Source organism: Anser anser (assembly GCF_964211835.1).
Source record: "Anser anser genome assembly, chromosome: 2".
Lineage (NCBI taxonomy): Eukaryota > Metazoa > Chordata > Aves > Anseriformes > Anatidae > Anser > Anser anser.
In genome coordinates, this window is record NC_139721.1 from 26577291 (window position 1) to 26605142 (window position 27852).

At 36.8% G+C, this 27852-nt stretch overlaps 1 protein-coding gene across 1 annotated transcript; it reads left to right on the forward strand.

Moving 5' to 3' along the window:
- The first annotated feature begins 2079 nt into the window (after window positions 1-2079).
- Window positions 2080-27550, forward strand: NBN (nibrin). The gene is made up of 16 exons (XM_083824137.1): window positions 2080-2698; window positions 4016-4149; window positions 4725-4870; window positions 6300-6459; window positions 8058-8161; window positions 13159-13276; window positions 13550-13740; window positions 14703-14803; window positions 16648-16786; window positions 17235-17498; window positions 17786-18215; window positions 20254-20328; window positions 21792-21950; window positions 22968-23081; window positions 24343-24392; window positions 27351-27550. The coding sequence occupies exons 1-16, from the start codon at window positions 2668-2670 to the stop codon at window positions 27379-27381; spliced, it is 2247 nt and encodes a 748-aa protein (XP_083680263.1). The 5' UTR covers window positions 2080-2667; the 3' UTR covers window positions 27382-27550.
- The last annotated feature ends 302 nt before the right edge of the window (window positions 27551-27852 follow it).

The following is a 27852-nucleotide window of genomic DNA, read 5'->3' on the forward strand; positions in this document are numbered from 1 at the left end:
AAACATCCTACACAATATAGAATGCTTCACTGCAATGAAGCTAACAAGTATGCAGGAACAAACTATAAAAACAAACTTCATTTTTAGGTTATAAGAAAACAGTCTCGAAAGACTAGAAAGCAGACATTAAAAGAAAAAAAAAACATTAGCACCTGCACGTCTCATGATCTAAAATCTAAGTGAATTTTATGAGGAAATTAAATTGGTATAATAAGTTATTATTCCATTTTATAAATCTTACTTTGGTTTGGGAGATACGTCTTTATAAGCTTAGGAAGAGTTTAAGAATAGATTATCTGAAATATTCAAGCATCCAGTCTCTGGTTTAAAGCAAATCAGGAGGACTACAGGGCCAAAATATCTGATTTTTTATTTTTTTTAATCTTGTGGGGTAACCTGAGAAACTCTAAGACTGTAAACCTAGAGACATGTAAAGTGTATTAATCTGTGAGCAGAAAAAAGTCATTAAAGTCAGTAATACCTAGAAAAGTATGATCTGAAAGTGTCTAACTAGCACTAGCTGTGCGCAAAGATAATTGTCTCAGTAATATTTTATCTAAATGTCTAAGAGGTAATGGATAGATGTATAGCAATCATAATTTAGGCTTTCAAGGTTTTGGCGAAGTGTGAGAATGTAGTGCTCAGCAGAAACTTGAGTCCTCATTGTAAACTTCCATGTCTATGCTCTTTGTGCCACTCCAACTACCTTAAGTAAATAAATACTTAGCACCTCATGATAAAGTTTAAAAATACTGCAAGAAACTTCTGAAACCAAAAGCTATTAACAAAAAGTCGTAAGTCAGAGATAACTATCATCATGGAGAAAATTGGCATCTTTAAGACATGGGCATGGTGCAGATCTACACTTCTGTTAAGGGTAAATAATTAACGGTAGATCAACTCGGTATTTTGTTTACTGTTTCACAAGGCTTGGTAAATTGTGGCACTATTTTATGAATTATATTCAATTAAGCCTGTAGCCTATATGCATATCTGAAATACCTCCTTCTGCACTGATAGTTACTGAGGAAACTAAGTTTGGAACCCTGATGAATCATTTATTTATGATCTGAAAAAAGGAACAAGTAGAGAACCAAAAAATATTAGAGGTTACTTAGATCAATCAGGATCAGAGAGACAGCAAGAAACTCAAGAAGTCTAGAAGGTAAATATGAATAAATAGGAAAACACAATAGCAGAAAATAAAATGAAATTGGATAAAAGCAGGGAAATGGAAAGTATAAACATTATAATATGGTTTACAGGATTCAGGCAGTTTCTTATGATGACAATTTGTCACATAAGATTGTGATCACAGAAGTCAAGCCAATAGGATAAATAAGACACAGAATAATGATAATGAACTATACAGAGAACATTTAAGTAGTTATATAAAGCTGAGATATAGTACTATTTAGGATACACTATAAATTTCTGATCACCCTAGTGAAACTGAAATTGTAAAATTGTGAGTGACTGAAAAAACGAGCAAAGAATATGAAGAAAACTTGCATAAAAAGAGATTAAGGAGACTGTGGTCATTTATCTCAGAAGAAATGTAGGAGGGAAAATCTGAAAACGTATCTAAGTGAACGTTTAAGGACAAAGAATGCTTAATCACATGGGAGATTGAACACACAAATAACATTCCTGACTTACATCTCATATTTATGTTTTAATCTCTTCCTATTAGAAAAACATCGTCCCAAGTTCTCCCATTTCAACTCCATCAGTTTCCTGATGCTAAAACTTGCTATCTATGTGCACCCACCAAAAGGCTTTTGCTGTTTTGCAAAGATGAATGACAATTATCAATACTCATTACCAAAGACGTGAAGTGATTACCCAGTAGGAAGAAATTTTATCTTCAAATACTGGCCAATATAACCGTGGGCATTGGGGATTTGGCATCCTGCTCCTTTTGAGCTCCCCAGCACGATGAGAAACGGGTATTTTGACCGTTCACAGCTCACACCGCTTCTCTATACCTGTTGTCTGTTCCCTGTGAAAAAAAAATAAACGATTAATTATAAAAATAAAATAAAAAGTTTAAGGATGTTGCAAATCATCTGCAGTGACGACGTGCTTAATGGACTTAAAATTCCCATCCATGAGCCCGGGATTTTTTTGCTACTTAAAACTAGTAAGTTGCTTTTTTTTTTTTTTAATGTATAAGTTGCAGAGGTTTCAGTTAAGAGCTGTATTTCTGTATGTCACCGTTTCCCTTTCAAACACGACCCGCTGCTAGGCACGCCGACGCTTTACAGCAGAGCAGGGCAGGGGGGAGGCCTGCGGCCGTCATGGCGCCTCCCGGGCCTCACCGCCCGCACCTGGCCGCCCACCTTCACCCTGCCCCGGTCACAGCCGCCCCGCTCCAGCCCAACAGGGGCAACCGGTCCCTGCCTCAGCTTCCTGAGCGGCAGCAGCCCGGATCCGTGAGCCGTCCGCGGCGGGGCCGGGCTGCGGAGCCTCCCCTCAGCGCCACGCCTGCGCGCCGCGCCCGGCTGCGCTGCCTGCCCACTGCCGCCGCCATCGTGCGGCGCCCTCCCCGCCCGCGGCGCGGCCAGGCGGGGCACACGGGCGGCCGGCGGTGGCGGTCCCGGCCCCTTCCCGGCCCTGCCGCCCGGCGAACCGCAGCCCCTCACCGAGGAGGAGCCCCCCGCCGGGATGTGGAAGCTGGTGCCCGCCGCGGGACCAGGTGAGGGCACGGCGGCTGCAGCCCCCCCCTTCCTCCCCGCAGCCCGAGGGGTCCCGGGCGGGCCTCGACCCGGGCGTTCCCTTTAGGAGTCTGGAGCTGCTCCTTCGGCCTCCGCTGCGGTACCCAGCAGGGCTTCCTTCTGCACGTGAGCCCTGAAGGCCCGCTGCGGTTCCTTTGGATAGGGCCGGCGCTTTGGTGGCGGTGGGGCAGCTGCTTTGTGCCTCCGGGCTGGCCCCGGGTGCGCTCCTGCCCCTGAAGCAAGGCAGCTCTGTGACACCCGGAGAGCCGAGCGGAGGGGCAGAAGGCAACCTCGGAGGCTCTGCCTGAACGGTGCCCGATTGCTGTGTTGTTTCAAGGACCAAGTCTCGTGTTATTTCTTGCATGCGGGGTTTTGAAACTGTCTTGTCACTCTACCTCTCTTCCAGTTTATCTGCAGCTTTGATGTATTGATCAACTCTGATAGGTAGCGTATAATATAAAAGCTTTTCCTTGACTGAAATGCTTTCTCTTTTTTTCATAAAGAGCACTCGTGTCACCGCTGCATCTGCTCTTTATTTCCTGATTCTTTAGGAGTGACTTCAGGATGTTTGCTTTACTTCTTGGTGGCAGCAGCATGTAATCCCATTGAGCAGGGTTTGATCTCTTACTGGGTTTGTAATCAGGATGATCAGTTCTGCACTGTTTGTATTTGAAAAGTATTTGTCCACAGTTGATAACTAACATTTAGTCTCTAATTCATTCATTTTCATGAATAAAAATTGCTGGTTCACCACTGACTAGCAGGTGACCTACACCTTTTGGACACAGTCAAGCCATGCACTGTTAAGCTGCAGTGTGATCTAGCTCACAAATACCAAGAATGAGCTAAGCATAGGTCAGAGACAGAACATGCTAAGTATCAGTTTGGTTTACATTGCAAATCTTCCAGCATCTGTTAGGGAGGCATTTTATTCTGATAATAAGTTAGTAAATAAGTTATGTACCTGTAGGATTTGTGTACTGTGTACTTCTTTTATGAAGTAAAACAACAGAAAATAAATAACACACTAGTAAAAACATATTGTCCTTGAAAAAAGTATACCACCACTTCTGTAACTGCTTTGTGTATCATGAAATGCATCCTTTTATAATGGACATAGCAAGGGGGAGAGGAAGAAACAGATGTTGGCCATAAACTAAATGTGTGATTCTCATCAGCCTATTAAATCATGTATGACAAGTTTAAGGGTTAGAAATTTCTGAATTATTCTGAAGTACATTGGGTGCTTTGGAGTTTTTTGTAAATTTATATTTTTCTGTCTCTTTTTTTATTTTCAGGGGAGCCGTATCGGCTTTTAGTTGGTACAGATTATGTTGTTGGACGCAGAAACTGTGCAATTTTAATTCAGGATGATCAATCCATCAGTCGAAGTCATGCGGTTCTGACAGTAAGTCATCCTGAAACGACCCAGGTAAGTTGCCAGCATTTTACTGTGTTAAAAATACACTGTGTTGACAGCTCAGTTTGCCATGGCAATACAGCTGGAGTAGAACCACTGGCCACCTTCTTTCCTTAATCTTGAATTTTTATTTATTTATATTTTTTTCTGGGGTGCTTGTCTGTTTTGAGAAATTCAGTGGCATAAATCGTCTGTTCCAGGCTCCTGTCTGGGCATTCCTTTTATCCCAGAGTGAAAATAGATTAGGAATTTTTATTAAAATATTCACAGCAGGAAAATTATGTTATTACATTTCATTGCATAGACAAGTTTTAGACAAAGAAGTCATGGGTCTGGAAAGTGCTGCAGTTTTATCATTGCAGGCTAGGTTCTGGAGTTCACGTTTCATTCCACATCATTAATTTTGCATTTGCTTAGGGGACTGCGGAAAATTAAAAACGTCCCAAGGAGAATTAGCAAGCAGCATTTTACTGTCATTTACATGTTGCAGTTTCTGTGGACAGAAATTTGAAGACAAATCAGATGGAATTTCTTTCATGTAACCTGTTTCTGATAAACGGTCAAGGCTTATTTATGTTTGTTTTCAGAGCCAGTCTGTTCCAGTCCCTACATTAACAATAAGAGATACCTCCAAGTATGGTACATTTGTTAATGGATCAAAAATGAATGGATCTTCAAGGCCTTTGCAGTCTGGTGACAGAGTCAATTTTGGAGTCTTTAACAGCAAGTTTAGGTAAGAAGAAGTACTTAGGCTGATTATAAAATACTAAGTAAAAAAAAATGAAGCTTTTAAAAAGAGTATTTTATTTTAGCACATCACAGAACTTGGCAAGAAATAGTACAATAAAGAAATGTAAATGATGTTAAATGTTTAAAAAGTTTTTAGAAAGCAAAAGAGATGAACAATATTTGTCCGTGTTCCACAGCCTGTTACTGAAACCCTAACTGAATACATATTTTTATAATAACGATTCATTATTATAAATTAAGGAATTAAAACTATTTATAGTTTAGCATTGGCATTTAGAAGATGTGTCATGTACCATAAGTGCTTTCAGGCTTTCCTAAGTAAAGAACAAAATTTTAGTTGAGAAAATGCTAAAAGCTAAATGGTTCTAAAGGAGGAAGGAAAGTTTAAAGTAGGTATACAGTTCAGCCGAGCCCTTGTTAGCTATTGATAATGTAATGAGAAAAGAACTGAGATGGCTGGATAGTGCTTTGCGCAGAACCAACCATTGAATGCTTGTTGCTGTAATATATGCTTCTCTTAAGGGAGTACAACTTGCTCATTTTTTCAAATTTAATGTCGTAGCCAGTGCTATCCATGCGAGCATATAAAGTGCTCCTGCAGGTACAGAGACGGGCAGATAAAACCAATTCTAATGACCTTCAGAACCAACATTAAATTAACCAGAAGTTGTCTTTGTTCCTTAAATTTTACTCTTAATTTTGTCGCTGTTATTGATATTATTTGGCAGTAAAAACAGCATTCTCCACGCCTTGTTACAATAAATTATTCTGGGTATTTTAGATAGCTCCTGTACCACTTGTCAGGTATGTTTATGTCATAGGCCCAGATACATCGTGAATTTTGTACCAGAAAGGTTATGTAAATTTCTTTCTCCTTTATAGACTAAACCAAGTCAAATCATATGATTTGGCATACTGTAATGCACTGTGGGCAATCCACAGATTTAACTAGGTGTATGGTCAAGTGTAAGGGCAGTCTTAGAAAAAAAGTTACCTGAGCTTGCATTCTGCAAAACTCATGTCTTTTAAATATCAATCTGTTCACGGACTGTTCTGTTGAGCATACCTTTTGCATTTGAAAGCCCATGCTGAATTTCTTCTAGTATTTCCTAATTTTAAACCTTCTTGAAGCAGATTCTAATCGGTGTCTCTGCTCATTCTTGAGACCAAATAGTCCTTAGAAACGTTTCAAACATGAAATCAAAATGTTAATTTTTCTGAATGAAAGATAGTATATATATATTTTCAGGATATTTTAAAGCAGTCTTTATCTGTATAAAACTAACAGGGTCATTTTTTTTTTAGGTTTTCAGAATTCTCTGTGAGATGAACATGATTGTTAAGACAGCTTTTTTCATTATAGTGCTTCACCAAAGTTACCAAAGCAATTCTCTTTCATTTGTTCTTTGCAGAGTGGAGTATGAGTCTTTGGTTGTCTGCTCCTCGTGTTTAGATGCTGCTCAGAAAACAGAGTTAAATCAAGCCATCCAGCTCCTGGGAGGTCTTGTAGTGAATGAATGGACGAAAGAGTGTACTTACCTTGTAATGGCATCAGTAAAAGTTACTGTTAAGGTATGTTGAGCGTTCGCATATTGATGGAACTGCTCTGCAATTTTTCTATGAATGTGAATTAAATTCTAGATGTGGTCAAGATTGTGGCAGAGCTTTGTTTGGCTTTACCTAGACAAATTCTTTCTCTGTAAAGTCTTCCTTCTCTTCTTTTTAAACTCCTCCTTTTCCAAACTTCGAAAGGTATATGTTGGAGGGAGAGAAAATGAAAAAAGTTGAAAAAGTTGTTTAGATAAAGGAGGGAGTGGGAAAAGGATGGATAGAGAAGCTATGGTAGCCTTGGTGAAAGCTTTGATAGAGAAGCTTTTATTCTCAGCTTAAAAGCCAAAATACCATATTAAAATGAAATAAAAATGGAAAGGGGAAAAAGTTGTATTTGAAAACTAAGAGAAATAAAGAAAAATGTTTTTTTTGTTTGTTTGCTTGTTTGTTTTTTCCCTCTTAGTGTTGCCATAATGTTTGTGGAAAAGTCAATCCATTGTTAAAAAAGATGGCTTTTTTGTTTGGTAGGTCGTTTCTTTTGTATGCATGGTTGCTTGTTTTGTGGTTTTGTGTTCTTGTTGTTGTTTTTGCTAGTTCTCTCTTGTACTACTTAGTTAAGTTTCTCTATCCTTCAGTTCCACGATCCCTGAGTAAGATGTTAGTGTTGAGTCTCCTCCCACTATCCTCCAGCTCCCTCTCCTGTTCTAGCTTTCCTGTTCTGCCTTTCATGCATCCACACAGTAATTTGGATCAGAACTAAACTAAACTAGCATCAGTCTAGTTGAGGCTGCTGAGAAGTACTGGGATGGTTAAAAAAAAAAAAAATCACTTTGTTTTGGTGAGAACCCACACAACTGTTTACTTTTCGACTATGGAACTTCATATCCAAGTTAACAGAAGCACTAAAGGTAACACGGTTCTACTTGTGTAAAATAAATGTCTAGTCAGACAGTATTTGCTTAGATTTTACTCTTCTTTTAATTACCATTCTAAGTATTTGCCTAGTGTAGAGTTTTGATGTATGCTGTTCTTTCATTTCTGCTGGTGTTTTCCATTTTTAAATGAAGGACGGAATTTTTATTTGCTTTCATCATCCTTGTCAGTGTCTTCCTTTTCATTTTTTATGTTAACTTTCAGATAGTTTAGTGGAAATGTACTTTATTTAGGAAGAATTTGTAGCCTTTTTAACTTCCACTTGACTATATTCAATATAATTGTACAAACCGAATGCTTATTTAGCCACTCTGTGATTTTTAAATGTTATTTTTCAAGGCTTGCACAAGCCTTTTCAGTGGCAAAAAAAACAACTGACCACTCAAAAAATAATACCACACCTCATAGTGTCATTGCTTTGTGTATTGGAGCTTTAGTTCTTCTTTTGAAGACTGTCATTGATTTTCATCGGCTACCTTACACATTTTCATAACTTTGGTCAGGATAGCAACTAAAAACTGTGCTGTTAGAAGTAAAACTATCCATTTTTTTCCATAGTAAAATCAAGTACAGTTGTATTTGTGCGATGTTTTCCACATCTAAGATATTACAGAGCTCAAGTCAGTTGGACCATATTCTAGCTGTATTTTTTCTGTATGTTAAATACTTATTTTCCTTCTTTTCAGACTATATGTGCCTTGATTTGTGGACGACCAATTATAAAACCAGAGTTTTTTGAAGAATTAATCAAAGCTGTTCAGTCCAGGCAACAGTTGCCAACTCCTGAAAGGTAAGTATCATGTTTTAAATGTCACAGAATTAAATTTATGGAAGCTAGATTATCAAATAACTGCACATTCATCTGTTCAGACTTGACAGAATACGTGAATTACATTAACTTTATTTGTGGAAGAATGCCTAACATGAAACACATTTTAATCTTCAGGCAATTTTCTTGCTCTCACCCCTAGAGCTATAAAATGAGCTCTCGAAATTGATAATACATCTAGAGATGTTACTAGCTCTGGATAGGAACTTGTTTTCAGAGGTTGGTACAGCAATCCTTATGATGATATGTTTGATGCAACGTCAAAACTCTTTTGGGAGTTGATATATTAAAATGAAGAAAATTAGATTTGTATAAACTATATCAACCTCACTTCATTATGAAAATGTATTTTCCCAGTGCATGGTTAGTTTTTGAGTTTATTCATAGAATCATAGAAACATTTAGGTTGGAAAAGACCTTGAAGAGCATCAAATCCAACCATCAACCTGACCTGCCAAGTCTTATCACTAAACCATGTCCCTCAGTGCCACGTCCACTTGTCTCTTAAATACCTCTAGGGATGGGGACCCTGCTACCTCTCTGGGCAGCCTGTTGGAATGCTTGACCACTTCCTCTATGAAGAAATTTTTCCTAATGTTCAATCTAAATCTTCCTGGTGCAACTTGAGACCATTTGCTTGCTTCCTATCACTTGTCATGTGGAAAAAAGCGCTTGCAAGCTTTGTTTAAAACAAAGTTAGCCTGACTGTTAAATTTCCTGAAATAACAGATTTTTTTTTGTTTTCTCTTGAGAGATGAAGTGAAAGTAACACAAACAGGTCTTCACTATAGGAGAAGAAAATATTGTTAAAGTAATAGGAAAAGAGTATTTTTAATTTGGAATAAATAAGTATGGTAGAATAGCCCTTTTGGTCATTTTTGCCACACAGAAAAGCATAAAATAATCCCATTATTATACGGGAAAATTTCACCTGTGCCTGTATTGCTATTATTTTGACCTTGAAAAAGGAGAGTTTTTTTTTTTTAAAGTATGAACACATGATTTACGCAGGACAGCAATTTGCATTGTGTGTATTTTCAAAAGGTAAATTCTATGGGTACTGTTTCTTTGTCACTTACACTTTTCAGACTGTCTTCCAAAGCATACAAAATAAAATACGTAATGAACAGAAATGGTAAGAATACTTGGTATTTGAAAAAAAAAAAACATCAAAACTTGTAGAACTTTATTGTCAGTTACCAGGGTGAACAATTTGTGAAGTTAAGTTACTTTAAAGACGTTCAAGTCATGATTTTTCTGAATGTATTGTTTTAATCTGGTGTGGATACTGGAAACCAGACGTTGCAGTTGGGGGAAATAAGCGGTGGAAAAAAAATAGGAGTCACGTTGTTGCTTTGGGGCGTTGGTTGACAAGAAGCTCAACATGAGCTGGCAACGTGCACTTGCAGCCCAGAAAGCCAACCGTGTCCTGGGCTGCACCAAAAGCAGCGTGGCCAGCAGGGCAAGGGAGGTGATTGTCCCCCTCTGCTCTGCTCTTGTGAGACCCCACCTGGAGCCTGCGTTCAGCTCCGAGGCCCCCAGCACAAGAAAGACATGGGTCTGCTGGAGAGAGTCCAGAGGAAGCCACAAAGATGCTCAGAGGGCTGGAGCACCTCTCCTGTGAAGCCAGGCTGAGGGAGTTGGGGTTGTTCAGCCTGGAGAAGAGAAGGCCCTGGGCAGACTTCACAGTGGCCTTCCAGTGCCTAAAGGGGCTTACGGGAAAGCTGGGGAGGGACTCTTTGTCAGGGGGTGTAGGGATAGGACAAGGGGAATGGCTTTAAATGAAAAAAGGGAAGATTTAGATTAGATATTTGGAAGAAATTCTTTACGTAGAGGGCAGTAAGGCACCGTCATAGGCTGCCCGGAGAAGCTGTGGATGCCCCGTCCCAGGAAGTGTCCAAGGCCAGGCTGGATGGGGCTTTGGGCAACCTGGTCTGGTGGGAGGTGTCCCTGCAGAGGGGTTGAAACTAGATGATCTTTAAGGTCCCTTCATCCCAAAGCATTCTGTGATTCTACATATATACTGATATACATGCATACATCTATGTCATGACATAGGGATTTCATTTATTTTCGTCAGTGGGTCTGATAGTCATTGGTAGAAGACTTTAAATGACGGGGGGAAAAAGGAAACTAAATAAACAGACAGCACCTTAGCGATGTGCAGATGGTAATGGAAGCAGGGCTGCAGATATTTGCAATAACCTGCATGTTATGTGGTAAATACGTGTCACAGATCATGGCAGTGCCATGTTAGAACAATGCAGGTGCTGACCTGGAGCAATGGGTAACAAATACTCCTCAGTTTCAAGATACCGTTTTACATTTGCAGAGGTTTATGGAATAGATCAAGTAGGTCATCTTAAGAGTGGTGTAAAGTGGTCTGCAGCTACAAAAGAAAGGGGGAAACTTCATGAATTATAACTTTTCCGTCTGTTTATACTTTTACATCGTTCTACAATCGTGAGAAAGCTAAACAGAAATTGTTGAGAATCCTCTCTGGAATACTGAGCAAGATTTTCTGGCAGATCTAAAAAGTAGAGGTAGTGCAGGCCATAGAAAGGAAGCAGTTGGATGTGCAATCTGAAATATGCTTGATCTAATGTTACCATGCTGTAAGGCTGCTGTTACTGTCTGTTAGAGTAACAAACAAATAGTGGTTGGGGCTCTTGGCACCAGGGTGCATGTTGTCCATTCTTTTAATAGGGAAATGACAGCATAATTGAGCTGTTAAATGCTCTGTAAAATAGAATCTAATGGATATGTTTCCCTTTTTTTTAACTTTTTTGTTAACTGTTAAGACCCCCAGAGGAGTTGAGCTCACTAAATGGGATTGACACTAGCAATGTATCCATTATTTAGCTTTCAAAGAGAGAGTTCTGTGTCAAGCTAAACGAGACAGCTGGTGAGATCTATCTTTAAAATAATTGCAGTATTTTAAATAGGTGATCTTTTAAGATGTAGCTTGTGAGAAGATATTCAAAATTTACGTAGCAGCTGTTTGTATTCAGTTTTCTAAAAATGCTTTTAACCTTCATCGAGAATATCTGCATTGTGCAGCGTAGCAAGAGCTGGTACATCCACGTGACACTAAACAACTTCGTGCAGTAATAGTTCGGATCTGAAAGGAGAAAGGCTTGTTAGTGTGGTGATGCAGAGTGACAATTAAGCGTTGATTAGTACTGTAGAGTTGATCCCCCCTCCAAATCCTAGTGTTGGGGAAATTGTAAAGTTCAAAAGCGTTAAAGCTCTTTGGTTTATATCAAGACTTCACAGAATTGCAAACCTGCAGTTCACATTATCAGTGTGGCTTCTTACTTGAGGCTTTTTATTGTTTTATTATTATGACACTACATTACACCAGTCTTCTGGTAATCTCTGATAACCTGTGGAAGGAAAAAAAATGCCTGAAGAGTTCACTAATGACTGCATAAGTACAGCCCTATATGAAATAATATGAAGTAATGGAACTGCTTTTTCTCCCTTTTTACTCATTCTTTGATTTTTAAAGATGACTTTCGCCTGTAATATCCTTTTGCCTGTAATAACCTTTTCCCAGGTTAATAACTATTATTACGGGACTCAGTATCTGAAGCCCTCTGGCCTGGTAACTAGAATCTGAGGTGCCCTATTTCTTCAAATCAGTGGAATTTATCTATTTCACCTTCAAATGAAGTAGTTGAACAATATTTCTGTAAACAAACCTTGAACAGTCACTGACATTTGTCAAAAACTTTTTTGAAACCTGAATTTCATGTTAGTCAGTTGTGTCCATCAAGCTTTAGGAATTGATTGAGAAGAATGCAAAAGAACAAAGATGATTTAGAATTGACTGTAATTATTTTAGTACGCTCTAGCCTATCATCATTGAATTACATATTTGAACATGGGCTTATTCTTGTGTTCAGCTTTACTTACGTGAATATTATCAGTATCCGAGGAGACTTTTTATGTTTACAGATAGTGAAATTACTTATATAAAAAATGCATAATTTTTTTCAGGAACTTTAGTATTTCAGCATTTTGTGGAGTTTATTTCCTGCTTAGAACCTGCTAATCTTTGCATTAATAAGAAAAAAAAATCAACATATATCTGTATGTATGAATACATGTACATATGTAATTTCTTGGGTTGTTAAACCAGTTTTTGGCATTTCAGCATCTTTTTTTCTCACCTCCTTTCCAGCACATGCCTTCACCTTGATCTCTTGGGTCTGCTGCAGGAGTGAATGTGTGGCTCCAAGAGTCGATAAATACTGTTGTGACATTATCAGTAAAAGGTTGTCTTAGAGGCTTTTTCTGATGTGTGTATGCTGCTGTTAACTGAAGCAGAGATCACAGGACACAAAAATTTGAATTTAAGATTAGGGTTTCACTTCTATATAATCTGTTCCCCAACAACCCTTCTGGTTATTTTCAGACAAAAAGTTTGAGAAGCTGCAGACTGAATCAGTTCAGTTCTCAGTGCCACCACCAAGAAAAGCGTACTTACTTTCTTTCAGATTAGTAGGCTGTCATCTAGTGTGGCAGAGTGCAATTGATCCAATACAAGGGAACTGGGGTGGCTGTCCCAACATGAAGGCTAGAGCAAGCAAGACATCTGTTTTTGTGTGAAGTCCCCTGCTAAGGTAATGAGATTGCAGTCTTGTTTGTCAGTGTAGTTAGTGGAGAGTGTGGATGTCTGGAGGGTGGATGTTTAAAATCGGAAGGTTGAGTACACTCCTAAAAGCATTGTTCTTTTAGTTAACTGAGTTAGAAAGTCGTGGTCTAAGCTTAGATACTGAGAAGTGAGAGATTGTTTCCTCTTAATCTCTTGAAGAAATATTTATGTAAATAGTTTAAACAGAAACAAAGCAGTGCAGTGTTTTAACTCATAGCTTCTCCCTACAGTAGAAAGGACTATCAATCAGTACTGATACGTAACTCAATTTTGTAACTTTAATCTTCTGTTCTTGCAGTTTTTATCCTCCAGTTGATGAGCCTTCCATTGGTACTGAAAACCTGGATTTATCAGAGCACCAAGAAAGGAAAAGAATATTCTTTGGAAAAACTTTTGTATTTCTAACTGCCAAGCAGGTAATTGAGCTTTACACTGCAAAGGTGTTGCAGGGACAGCTAAGCACGTATTGTGTTCTCTCTGAATTCAGACTCATTCTCGGTTCATCAGGAGAGAAAGATTTCATTATATTTATCTTTTCACAAAACAGTGGCCTAAGCAAGATGAAATACAGGGGTAGAAACAGAACCCATCACTTCTGCATTAATCTATGAATGATAAGTATTGTGCTAGTAGGTTAGCATATTTCTAAATAAATATTTTCAGATATTTTTATTTGCATTTTTTCTTAGTACAAGAAACTGGGTCCGGCTGTTGTTCTTGGAGGAGGCGAAGCAAAGTTGATGACGGAGGGAAGAAAAGAAACTTCTTCACTGGTTTCTCCTGAAGTTTGTGTTGTCGATGTTGGGTTGACAAACTCCCAGATCCTAGGATCTGAGTCCATGAGAAACTGGACTGATTCCGTTCTGAATGTTTTGCAAAGGTGAATCATTGTTCTCTTGTACAGTGGTAGGGTAATTGCAGAATTTCTGCACTGATTTAGTCATATTTGCATACATATTGAAGCAGTAGGGTGTTTAGAAGGGGGACATTTTCTTAATTGTTTTAAGTACGTAGCACAGTAAGTAAAATTTCTTGAAATAGGAAAGAAAGGACTTGGCAGTTCTTCGAGGATTTGAGGTTTTTGGAGGGGTTCTTTCTTTAACTCACTGTTACTGAATTGATTTGAAATTACAGAAAGCAAGAGCTCTTTCTTCTATTTAAAATGAGTTAAAAATATTCTAAAAATGGGGGATAGATAATCTTTGATTTTTTAAAAATCATATTTATTTCATGGAAAACATGAAATAGCACTTTGAGGACATACAGCTCATTGCTGTCTAACTACTTGAATATCAAGTTTGTGAAAAGCAGTTTGTGTTCCGTATAACACTGGTCATTATAACATTGTAAAAAACTCAATCCCAACCCTTAACAGGGTAGTTAAACCTAGTCCCCATGAATTTCGTTGCTAAACAGAGAAAACAATTGTATTCCCGTTATTTTCATGGCTGCAGTACAGCCATGTACTGCGTGTGTGTGTGTGCTGGTAACTCCTGTAAAAGGAGTGACTCAAGTCTTTGAAGTCACTTTTCCATTCACATACATCAGAGGTACACCACAGTCAGTTAAATTCCCAGAGATCGGGTGGGGAGATGCCTTAGCCATGTTACTGGAACTAGACTGGGGCTACGGGAGCAGGAAACATGGAGGTCTGTATGTACTGGACGTGGATATGATAATGGATAGTTATGCTGACTTGCCATATTGTGGAAAATAATAACGTGGACTGAAATTTTTTGTACCTTGACATATCTGTGCTCTTCATCTTTGAAACTGTACTGAAAGACTTTTTTTTTTTTTTTTTTTTAACTATTTGTGTTGGTTTCATTTTTGTGTTAACAGTAATGATCTCAGGGCTATTCCCGAAGCAGAAATCGGATTGGCGGTAATCTTCAGGTCTACAGAAACATACTGCAACCCTAAAAAGCAGCCTGGTAACAAAGGTAATTGGAAGAAGGGTAGTAATAATTTAACAGCAATAAAGAGGCTGTTTTTTTTTTTGTTTGGTTTGGTTTTTTTTTGTACACGGCATCAGCTAATAATGCTAAGGTTCTTCTGTTTTGTAAGACCACTAAAATAGAATGACACTGAAAATTATATGCAGGTTTGAAAAGGTATTTTTTTAAATAGTTTCCAGTAAACTACATTGAAAACTGACATATAAATGTAAATAAAAAAGTAACAGATCTAAAATTAGTGTAAAAACCAGACTCAGTTTAAAGGAAACGTGTTTATAAACAGTCTTGAAGTTCGCGGTTTTAGTGGCTGCTAAACCAATATGTATATAGTAGTTGTGAATTCCAACCTATTCTATCTTGTATGAAAAGACTGGGGTAACAAGATAATAGATCTACATTAAAAATTGGAGAGAATAAGAACCAACTTGATTTGTAAAGACTTGCTTTCATTGCGCACAAAAGAATTTGCCTTGGGGAAACTCTCACCACACGCTCCCACTTCAAAATCAAACCTAATCATAAAGTAACCAACGAGACAGCATTGCCACATTTGCTAAAGTAATAGTTTGGGGTTGGACATACCATGTTTTGTCTTGAAACATAACTTGTATTTGCTAATACAACAGCAGTAAAAATAGGTTCTCAGGTTAAATTTAAAGATATTAACCCTGTAGACAGCTGAATAAATTAGGAATGCTGACTGTTGTTTTCCTGTCTCAATAATTCCATTAGATAAAAATTAAATTGCCTGATTAATTTACATTGAAAGATAGAACATCAGTCTTTTAAGATAGCTATGTTTGCAGTTTATTTGTCAAGAGGGAATCAGTTCTGGTGTTCGGAGATTATCAAAAACTTCCATGTATGTGTTGCAAATCAAAGGGATTGTAAGCAAGACTTCTTCCTCCAATCTTGTCTCAACAATAAATAGTGAGATACTGTTACCTTGGACATACAAGTTGTAGTAATCATGTAAGATCATGTCAGATGTGGTAGCTCAAGGAGACCTGGGTGACTCTGTAGGTTGGTTATTCCTCTATAGGTTACAGTGGTGTGAAAAAAAAAAAATGAATGTATAAAGAATGGGTTATCTGAAAGGATATGCTGTCATAGATTTTATGAGACTTATATGTTAAAATAGCCTTAGTATCCTTTGACTTAGAGAAGACAATCTGTAAGACAAAGAGAAGTGAAAAGGCAAACAATATAGAATTGTGTATGTTCTTTCTGTTCTGTAGAGCATTAATGCAAGTGACTAGACTAAGCAGCAAACAGTGTTTAAGGCAGTCCCCTCACTATAAGGACTATGAGAATTTGGCCGTAGAAGGCATTTATTCTAAGATTTTTTTTATAATGGTGGTTTTGTATTATTAGGGGTAATGTGTAGTATAATGACCCCAGGTTAACAGATGATGATAAAACACTAAACGTAAAACAGATCGTGGATTTTGTGCTCTGACAGTTTTGCATGTGTATTACATGATCTATAAATTACATTATGACCATATTAATAAGTAACTTCCCATGGTGCTTCATTTTTATTTAAGCAAAATTCCGTAACTTAATTCAGCAGGATGTTTAACTAAAACAACCCCAGAATTTGGTCATTTAGAACCTGGTTCCTTCAGCTTGTTTTTTGTTTGGTGGTTGTGTTTTGTTTTGTTTTTAAATTACTAAATCCATGTAATTTTTTGATGAAAACTGCATTAACACAATTTTACAAAAAATCTCACCCGATCAGTTACCAGTGGTGGTAGTGTGATAATACATGCATAGGAAAGCAGACTGGTTATTAACCTTTTAATTCTTCTCTTGTGTTGATCTTGCAGCTGTAACTAGAAGTACTTCTGCATCAGGAATAGGGCCAGCCATTTCTCAGAGTTTGGCTGTGGATGAAACCATAATGCCAACTGCTGCAGATACCAGTACGCTATATGTAGCTGATACAGAAATAGAAGAGCAGACACGGTAAAGTATGCATGGAAATAGTTTCTAAGCTACTAGTTACAAATAAAGTACTCTTGTGGCAGAGGAACTGCATCATTGCAGTGGACAAAGAAATACAGCATTTGAAACTGCACTTAACAAATTGCTGTCGGTTGTCTGCAGTAACCTAATTTCTGCTTAGTGGTAGATAGCAATACGTCACAGGACCTCTGACTCTTTTTAGACACAAATGTAGTTACTGCATATCTGACTTGACTATCTTGACTGTATTCAAATTTTGAAGCCATTTCATGGTTATGAAAATGTATTTATTGTGGCAGATTTTACAATTTCTGTTGTTAGCACATGTACATTGCTTGTAAGTACATTCGAGTACAGCTCAGCTTTTTAAAAGTGATATTCTACAACAGTGTATCTCCTTAGTAACTTCTTGTGTGTTCACCTACTATTTTTTTCCTCTCTGCTGTAGTATGGAGATAGAGAAGACTTCCAAGACGAACAGAAGAGAAAAAGTAGCTTTCCAGGATGTACCCCCTGTGAAGGAGAACCCTAGCACAAGTGGCAATGTGAATGCAGGAACACTGATATCTAGAGTGAATAGAACATCTACACTTAGTCAAAAAAGTCATCCTCCCTCTCCATCTAAAATTTCAGAAGTCAGTAAACCTAGAGAGTCCACTCCACGTCAGCAGTCTAACTCGATTACAAATTACTTCCAAGTAGCTAGGAAAAGGTAAGTTGAAATGTTCTTGACATTATGTCCCTTATTTTTAAGATAATGCTGTTTCTGGAAAATTATTTTAGCTCCATCGATGTACATGTTATTCAAAACGAAGCTAATAAAAAGGTAATTTTTAGATCAGCTTCTGAAAAGGGAAAGCCGTTTTTCAAGGGTATTTATGTACAAATTTCACAATGCCGTCATTGAAACCCCAGGAAGCTGTTGTATTGCTGATGCAGCTAATCATATTCAAAGACGTTTTTGTAATTTCTTCATTTCGTAATTACTTTATGGTTAAGAGAAAGAGATGAAGAAGGAGGAGAAACATCTGTCCCCAAACTAGCAAAACTGGAGGAAAGGTCATCGCCTGTTTCCAAGCATGTTGAATCCACAGCTTCGTCAGTGTGGAAAAATGAAGAACAGCATCAAAAGGAAAATAACATCCAGCTGACGAGGGAAAGTAATGAACTAGCAAGTGATAAAACTGACACTAAAATTACTTCTAGTGAAAATCCTGCACCAAAGAAAAGAAAGGAGTTAGATGATTTATCTGAAAATATAGAGACACTAGAAATCGTATTTGAAAGCAGAGACCTAGACTGGAAAAAGCAAACGGCAAATCAAGACCAGGAATCTCAAGGCAATATACGAAAAAAAAGATGTCTGGAAGCCAAAGGAAGCAGAATTGAAGAAGTAAATGCAAAGCAAAAAGAGGAGAATGAAACGTTGGTGAGTTATGTTCTTCTCATGTGTCTGGTCTCGAAGTTTACAAATGTATTCGAGGGATGCAATAGCTTTTTTAAGAATGAAGAAAGTTCCTCATACATTGCAGTGTTACACCCGTTTAAATGTTTTTGTTTGTTTGTTTTTCTTTCACAGCATTGTTTCTTTGTGAATTAAAAACTGCCTCTATTCTGACATTTTTCCTCTCTTTTTCTTTGAAATAGTGCAAGTAGGACAGCAGAATTTCTCCATGGTCCAAGAATAACTTCTAATATTGTACATTGTTGTGTAATTATAATGCTAATATATATGCTAAAATAATACTCAATTACATTTATGTAATGAATTTCCTGAAGAAACCTTAACGTGACCTCTTCCATTGAATACCCAGAGTAGTTTCCAACATCTTTCAAGTTAGAATCTCTAGATGTATCATATGGAAGATCTTCAAAATTCGTGTATGAGGCAATTCAAATCACTAATGTTCATTTAAAGATAAATAAATAGTACCACTAAACTGCATAGACAGAACCTCTGGTCAGCTATGGATGGGCTGAATTTCACTTGGCATTTGAAAAGGACAGAACTTACGTGAAAAATTAAATTCCTAATATTAAACAAAAACAAAATCTTTCTTGTCAGGCCAACATGGATGAAAATCATCAGGATGTAAAACACTGTTGTACCTATTGTGGAAGAAGGCTTTTTTTTTTTAATGGTTTCTATTTTATTTTAGTTTTTAGAAACCTACAAAATCAGTGAAGAACTTTTATTTTTGAGCAATCATAGCCTTTATTTCAGCGCATTGGTTTATTTGAATAGAGCTAACACAGGGGTAAATTGATAATTCTTGCTCAAACATACATGCGTATAGTGGTAGGGGGACGGTTGGACCAGATGATCTTGGAGGTCTTTTCCAACCTTAATGATTCTTTGATATTAAAAGTTTTGTTTTCATTTTCCTCTTTGCAAATAGGTCTTGTTGATGAAGGAATTCTTTCTTAGTAAAATAATATTTTAGAGAGGATTTTTTTTTGAATATATTCTTTTATATGCCATCTCTGTAAGTTTGACTTTGTTGGGCAGACACTGTAACTTTATTAGCTAACATTGCTATCTAATGAAGCATTCACTTTAGAGAGTTACTAAGAACTCTTGAAAACATACCACTTGAAAAAAAGCGAAGAGCCAGGAAGCAAAATTTGGCTTATACTAGTATGCTGTAACCAGATGCCAAACTTCAATTCCTGAAGCTCCAAAGTTTTTGGCTTCAGATTTATACAGCTTTATCATAGCTTAAATATTCTGATTTCATATTCATTCACCAGTTTGTAAATTGATGTACCCTGCAGACTGTAACTTTAATCTAAAAAACATGTTAATTTTAAAAGTATGTTGCAGATCATTTTCTGTCTAAATATTTATATTGATTTTGAAAATGCTTATTCCACTGTAAAGAGCAGAAACCAGTTAGACTAGACAGAGACTAAAGAGGAAGGGAGCAGATGCATACTTTAGTCATAGAGTAGCTTGTAATTAGTTTTCTTGATTATTTCTCTGTTTGAGACTAAGGCAATTTTTAAGAGAAACGAAGAAAACAATGGATTTTGAGTTAACAGTAGCCACTTTATTGGAAAAAAAAAAAGAACAACAACAACAAAAAAAACATACAGATTTGTAGAGGACAACAATGTTGAGAACCCTAGCAAAGTAACAAGTAAAAAAAAAATCAACAACACAAAAGGGAATAAGAGAGAAGAGACTCATTTTTCTTCTATTTAAAAATACTTCTATTAAAGCTTACTGTCCAGCCAATTTATATACAGTATAGGCAGTGTTTACATGCTGTAAGAGTAAAATGCATAATTGAGTAACTAGAGTTTGCAAGACAGTATTTTTAATTTTTATATATAGTGTAGTCAGTTAATTTTCTGTCTCTGTATTTGTATTGATCTGAAAATGCTTGTTCCACAGGAAAGAGCAGAAAGTGATTTTATGTAATTGCCATCATAATTTTCATTTAATCTCAATCGTTAATCAACAGAGAGAAGATGAAGTTGGATCAGTTCTAACTCTAGAAAAGAAAAGTGAGATCAAGCAAGAATCTCCTCCAGTCTTGGTAAGAAACCAATTGTAAGTTTGAACAGCAAACCTTGAGAATCATTAAGAAAGTGCACCAAAACTTTGCTTTTAAGGACATAATATTTGCAAATCATATTTTGGGGTAAAGAAGGTGTAAAAATAGATCCCCTTAAAATAATCGTGTAAATTTGAATAGTGCAGTCTAGCTTCTTGATTGTATAAAGACAGAACTGTAGTTTATCTACGTGTTTGTGTAAAGCTATTTTTTATGGACACTTAAGATGATTGAGACTGCAGAAACTAATGCAGTTGTATTAACTCTGCAATGTGGCTAATGCCAGTGCTGATGTTTTTGTTAGGTAAGTACTTAAAGACCGGATAAGAATGCGATCTCTTTGGCTGCTCTGAGGAGATTACACCTAGAGCAGAAGAGATGGACTATGGGGGAAATAGATGTAACATACACTGATCAATAGTAAATAGCATACTAACTTCGTGTTACAGGTGAGATGACTAAGGGATGATGAATTAAGGAAGGAGGAGAGAATAGCTGGGAATGGCAGTGAGGCAGAGAGGAGACAAGGCTAAATGAAACTGAAATGGGATGCTTCTGAATAGAGGAAGGAGAGTGTAGCCAGTTCACAAGGAACAGGATAAATGTTTTTTGCGTGAACAAACATTGCGTAAAAAATACAAACCAAGAAGAGGGAATGCTGTGCAGGTGTACCAGAGTGCAGCGTCAGCTCAGATTAAGGGACTTCTAGTTTGCACTTTAATATAAAATACTGGTACTTTGTCAGGGCTGGAGCTGTCCTTGAAGATAGTTTAAATCTGTGTGCTTGTCCTCCATATTTTCCTTTTTAATTCACATAGATCTAACCCCCAAGCTGCAAAGTATGCATGCAGATTTGCATGCAGACGTGTACAGTGTTCCCGTGTACAAGTTAAAGTTGCTTCATTTCTCAGATCTAGTTTATAGCTACAAAGTTGGTCTAAACGATGAATCTGTAGGCTAGAATGGAGCTGAAGATGTTCAGCTTAGTCTTTGAGTTTCTATTAGAATAAGCAATGCTGGTTAAATTAATCCAAATAAAAGGCAGAGTGACAGGGAGGTGAGAAGTAATTCTTAGATAATACCTTCATTGCAAAAAAAGAATATATACATATATATATGGTTTTTTTTTTACATGGAGCTTTATCATGAAGTAAAATTCTAGTGTAATGAGGTACACCGTCCTCATGATTATTACTGCAGTTTTTAATAATCCTGTACTTTCAATGGATATAAATATGAAAGAAAAAAAAATAGTGAGCACCCAGCTCTAATGATAATGTATAAGGAGGCTGAGAAGTACATCCATCTTGTCTTGTAGCACTGCTGCTGCTTCTCCTGGCCCTCAGCTGCACTCACTACTGTTTCTTTCTCTGAAGCTTACACTACTAGGTGTGCTCTATGTCTGTTCATATACTTGAAGTGCTCCATCCTTTTTCTTCCCTCAGAAAGACCACAACAAAATTGAAGATGACTCCAGCAGTCTTCCTAGCAGACTTCTCTTGACTGAGTTTAGATCCTTGGTTGTCAGCCATCCAAGACAGAACAGTCAGCTTATTGGCAATACGAGCTGCGGGGGACAGAAAAATTTCAAAAAGTTCAAAAAGGTATGTATTTCAAATGGTCACAAGATGGCACTGTTTAAAATATTTCAAAGTATTTCCTTAGTATTTTTTTAATATATTTCATAATATATTTCTACATTAATAGTAGCTAGAGAAAGAAACGATTCCAATATTTTACTATATTGTTTACAAATATTTTTCTAACTGACCAAAGAGTACCAGGCTGACAAAGGCTTACCTCATACCAGATTCTTTAGATACTTGTAGTCTCTTATTCCAAGCTGCTGGTTGGAATATGTCATTAAGTGATGCCTATCATAATCTCGTTAAAAGTGTGACTTCACTTCATGCTTCCAAAAACTTGCATTTCAACGTCTCCAAAGATCTATAAAGAGCATATGCTGATTCTGGATCTTGAATTTTATGTAATAAAATTTGGATTTCAAAATTAAACTAAAAATAATATCTTAAAAAACTGAGATTATTGCTTGCTTGGGTCCTGAGGATAACTTAAGAAAATCCACAGTGTTCAGTGTAAAAGTACCACTTCAGCTCATATTAAAAAAAAACAACCAAACAAACAAAAAAACATATATATGGTATAAGATTATTAGAAGTGCATTTCACTATAATATAGAGAACATTATTCAGATAATGCAACTTCCAGTTTTCTAGGAGTGTGCAGTCATTTTAGATAGAATACTATCCCAAATATAAAATGTTTTTTTCAACTTTTTGTAATAGATGTTTATGCATTTTGATGTAAAATAGAATCTATCAGTAAAGATCAGTTTGTAATGTTTTCAGACTTCATTTAATACTGTCACATTTATTTAGCATATAGAACTCATCACCTTTTTTTGTTTCTCTGGTAAAAGGAGGGACTTAATAGCTTTTTATAAATACTTTTTTCACTTCAGTCTCATTTAAATATCATCTGATAATTGTTATTCAAAGAAAGACTGACTTTCACCGCTGATATATGAATTTTTAAAACAGACCTTTTTCTTGTATTGTGCTTGCCTTGTATCTTAACTGTAAGAATGTATTGTCTAATAGGTCAGTTATCCAGGGGCAGGACAACTTCCGTACATTATTGGAGGATCAGATTTGGTTGCTCACCATGCTAGAAAGAGTTCAGAGCTAGAGGACTGGTTAAGAGAAGAATTGGAGGTAAGGAATTTTTTTCAAAGAAGAACAATACCAAAACTTGATTTCTTTAAGTGGTCATGACAACCTGTGGTCATTTCTGAAATAATTCAGAATTTTAGTTTTGAAATAAAACCTCTTCCAATTAGCTATTACACGTGCTTATAGGAACATATGCATTAGAAAAGTTACTGAAAGCCAGAGGTCGGTGGTAAGGCTCTTTTTTTTTTTTCCTGATTATTTGAATTCAGTTTACATTTCAAAATTCAAATAATCAGTAATAATGATTTAAAGCAAAATCAGTAACCTTAAAGAGAGTGATCTTCTTTTGTTTTTAATAAGCAAAATAAGCATTATGGAAACTTGTGACTTTTACAAATGTGACACACGTAGGAAGGACTTTTTATATAACCCATTCTCAAATTGTTACACAGTGCAATTGACATTCTGTTCTCTTGGTAAGAACAGAAAATACTTGAGTAAAATTCTCTTGTGGTATACTGGGAGAGATACTGAGAAGTTCTATGCCTTTTTCTATTACGAAAATCTTCCCCTTCTTATGTAAAAGTTTTATATTTTATTGTAGCAGTTCTGTTGCACTTTGATCTTCCAGTATTTTCATTAAAAATATTTGCTGATGAGCTGTATTTTGTTTCCACAGCCTGATGCCCTCAACACTTTTTAATTATCTCCTTTTTCGTCCCTGAGTGTAGAGAATGCCAATTAAAATCCTTTTTATACACCAATAATCATACAAAATTTTCACTATTTCTATAATACTTACAAACAAAACTTCTGACAAAAACTTAAAACTTGCACAAACTAATCATAGAATGGCTCACCACCCTCTGAGTGAAGAATGTCCTTCTAACCTCTAATCTAAATCCCCCCTCTTTTAGTTTAAAACCATCCCCCCTTGTCCTGTCATTATCAGACTGTGCAAAAAGTTGCTCTCCATCTTTTTAATAAGCCCCCTTTAATTACTGAAATGCTGCAATAAGGTCATCCTAGAGTGTTCTCTTCTTTAGGCTGAGCAGCCCCAGCTCACTCAGCCTTTCTTCATAGGAGAATAATAATATAGGAGAATACTAATCCGTTAGTAGCAGTAGCCAGGTTTGACTAACGAAATACATCATCCATTAGGAATGTACATCGATTGTGAGTACTTAGAGAAAATTTCTGTTTTCAGGGAAAAATTTTATTAGTGAAGGAATATGTTGTTCTTCCATATTGTTCATTACTTTCATCCCTAACATCAGTTATTGAAAAAATCTTATCTTGTCAGGAACAGAATCGACGTGCAAGAGAAGAATCACTTGCTGATGATCTCTTTAGGTAAGAGTTTTATGTTCATATTTACAAAAGGTGTTTATTTTGCATCACATCTTTTTTGCACAAATGCCGATTTTGCAAAAGACTACTTCTTAGACTATTATTATTAAAGATTTCATGTATTCCCGTGTCTGGAATGTACCCAGTGTGACTTTCATAAGGATTTTTTTTATGCCTTAAGCTTCCAATTTCATTCAGACCTGCTATAAGTTTTTTAATAAGAACATTCTCAAGCAGAAATGTTGCTCTTTCCTGTCTCACGCGTAAGCCAGTTTGTTCACAAAGGCTGGAAGAGATTTCCAGGGTCAGGCTCTGTGCCATTAGGGTTTGCTAGCACGAGGGAGTGGTTTGATGTTACACTTAAGTCAGTCATCTGAATTCCTAAGAAAAAGCTCTGGAGTTTGTAACTTCTTTCATACTGGCCATGTTCCTTGCATGTCCTTGTGTTGAGGGAGCTAAAGCAACAGAATGCTAGTTCTGTGAAAAAAAGTGATTGGCAGGACTTTCTTTTTTGATCTTTGAGATTATGACTCACGCAATTTAAAAATTTTAAAAAAAGGCTATGTTTTCTATGATTTTTGTCATATTTCATTACATTTATCTCCAAAGTGTAATTTTATTAACCCTCATTTCAGTTGTCTTACCACTTTCTCTCATCTCTCTTTTGAAAGAGCAGGGAAAATCATCTTACTCAGTTGATTTTTTGTCCAGTTACTTCCAACCATAATCCTGTTTCAATGATTTTTAACTACTTTCCAATAAAAAAAAAAGAAATTCTAGGCCAAGTTTGCCGCTTTATCCGGATTTACGTCTGCAATGCAGCTTTTAAATGCATAACAATTATGAAGATATTTATAAAAAGTTACGGTGCAGCTTGATTGCTCTGCTAGAAGATTAAGTGGTCCAAAATATCTTGATTAATTCCAGCTTTTCAAAACACAGCAGCGGAAACTTAAATAATTCACATGCATTTATGCGTAGAAAAATTTTGACCTCAGCTCCGATTTATTTAGGGTATTTGTAAGTACAGAAGTTTCCATAGTCAAAAATATTAAAACACATAGTTTAACGTTCAGCAGATCATAACCTACTTCTAATTTTGTCCTTAATCCTGACTAAAACTACTTGATGTGATGCTAATGTTAGCAGCTGCAATTTCCCATGAAAACTGCATTTGAAGATGAAATTAGAAACAGTCATGCTCCAAGGTAAAGATGTGTTGGAAAGAAAAGCTGTACCTTCAAGTACTGCTAATTCAGTACGTTCAGAGATAGAGGAGGAAGGGAAGGAACTACCATACTCTCTATTAAGACTGGAAATAAATGGATAATGCTTGCTAACAGCCCTTCATTCCCTATTCCCAGCAAGGTATTTCATTTCTTTGTACATTCACTTAAAGTAGTGGACTCCTTGTAGATCGCTTTACGTTTCAGGCCACAGGCACTGTATGGTTTTTTTACTTTCTCAGATAATACTGGTTGATTTCTTTCTGTCTGTAAAACATCATCCAGGTTTCATTTAACATGAGAAATGGCTGGAGGTGAGCTGGGGGATTAAATAGAAAGTTGTTCATGACCGTCAGTGTCAGCTTCTCTGTAGACAGTCAGACAGGGTTGAAGCTGTTGGTGGTGTCCCGATGGTAGAGTTCCATGCATCATCCCCCATCTCTCCTCAGCTTGTGTGTTCTACCCCCTCGCTGCCCTCCCCCCTCCAATAGTGTTTGGTGTCCAGGACATCCGTAAATGTTAGAATTGATTTGTAACAATGCTATAGCAATAAAATCAAAGAAATGCTACGAGACCGAGCATAAGGACTGCATTTTGGTTAGCAAAGGTTTCATTATTTTCTTTGTTTTTATGTAAAGAAACTAGCAACTACTATGTGACTTCTGACCTGCCATGAATTTGACAAACACTAAAAATTGTGTATTACAGTAGAAAAATGTATATGGATGGTAAAGAAGCATGTATTTGTCCAAATCAAAGAGATATCATATTGCGTGTCATATCAACGTGTACAAACCACTCAGAGAACCTTACTGCTTTAACAGCTTGTGCTGTTAACAAACAGTTAATAAATAATAAAGCATTGCTTTCAAAAATCACACACTTCGTTTTTGCCAGAAGTCTGAGCTGCATGGCAGCAACTTCTAATACCTTTGTAGTTATGTGGTGATGTAACTTGGCTCACAAGTTGGGACATTTTCCTGTCTAAGCAAAAAAAAAAAGCGATGAATGAGATCAGAATTAGTGGAAGTAAAACTGCCTGATCATTCAGTTGTGTCCGTAAGTTATTCATGCATGAATACAAAGCACATCAGAATTTCAAAGAAGTGACACAGGATTTAGGGAAGGTGAAGCACAAATGGAGAGAGAGAAAGCCAAAGGACGACAGTATGAAGCAGCGGCAAACTGTAGGCATATTGCTGTAACTTAGATATCTACTTTCTGGATTTAAAAATAGTTATTAATAACTAAAAAACAATCCAAATCTGTATGAAAGGTAAGACAAAGCGAGGGATTGTTTTGTAGGAGCAGAAGGCAACAGAAAGGTTTTCTGTGAATGAGTTGTGGCCAAATGTTACACATATACAGTACCCCTTGCCCCTGTGCCCCCGTTTTTTTGGGTGGAGGAGGCAGGGTGACGAGTGGAACTTATATTGAGACATACAGGCTTGAAGAAGCTTTCTTATGCATGAAGTAGGTTTAAAGTAGCTAGGAAGGTGGTGAAAGCTTATTTTGGTAAAGGTGTTATCTTTAGTTCGTGCACAAGTACTGACTTCTGCATCATTCAGTCAAATTTTATCAACTGTAGTTGTCAGAAGTGCAGTCTGGGAAAGGACTGATGAACACTGCCCAGTCCCTTGTTATAAATATATAATAAAATCATTTGCATAGCATTCTTAAGTTTGAATATCATGGAGCCATAGTAATTTGTGACAAATTTTCTTTTCTGTTGCAGATACGATCCTAATGTGAAAAGGAGAAGATAAATTGTCACTTGAAGTTACAGGGATTCTCTAGCAAAATTTGCTGTCCTATTCTATAAATGTTTGCTGATTACAGCATGTAATATATAGTTGTGTATGACGATTTGTGTTACCTGTTACTATAAGACTTGTTTGTATATCTTGCTTTTATTAAAGAAAAAGAGAAGATTCTTTCATTGCTTGGTGGTTATGGATAGCACATGTTAAGGTCTTGAAAATTCTTGCCTTAGAGCAACGCCCAGTAAAATATCATATGTATTTAGGATTTCATTTCAGGCTGTTTCTTTCTAATGTTTGCTTGTCAGTACTTAGGGGAAGAAGAAAAAGGAAGTCAGCACCAGGCTTTTTTCTTTTTAGAAAGGCATTGATAAATAGATTTTTGTATGTAGTGACTGTTTTCTTGAGGACTTCATGAAGTTTTTGAAGGCTTCATAAACAAGACATTAATAAATTACACTGAGCTTTGAATTTGTG

Bases quoted from the DNA above. Each gene is read 5' to 3' on its own strand.
- NBN (XM_083824137.1), top strand. From the start codon at position 2,668: ATGTGGAAGCTGGTGCCCGCCGCGGGACCAG. The intron at 14,804-16,647 runs GTAATTGGAAGA...TTGATCTTGCAG, and splicing joins AAAGCAGCCTGGTAACAAAG to CTGTAACTAGAAGTACTTCT. The intron at 23,082-24,342 runs GTAAGGAATTTT...TTATCTTGTCAG, and splicing joins GGTTAAGAGAAGAATTGGAG to GAACAGAATCGACGTGCAAG.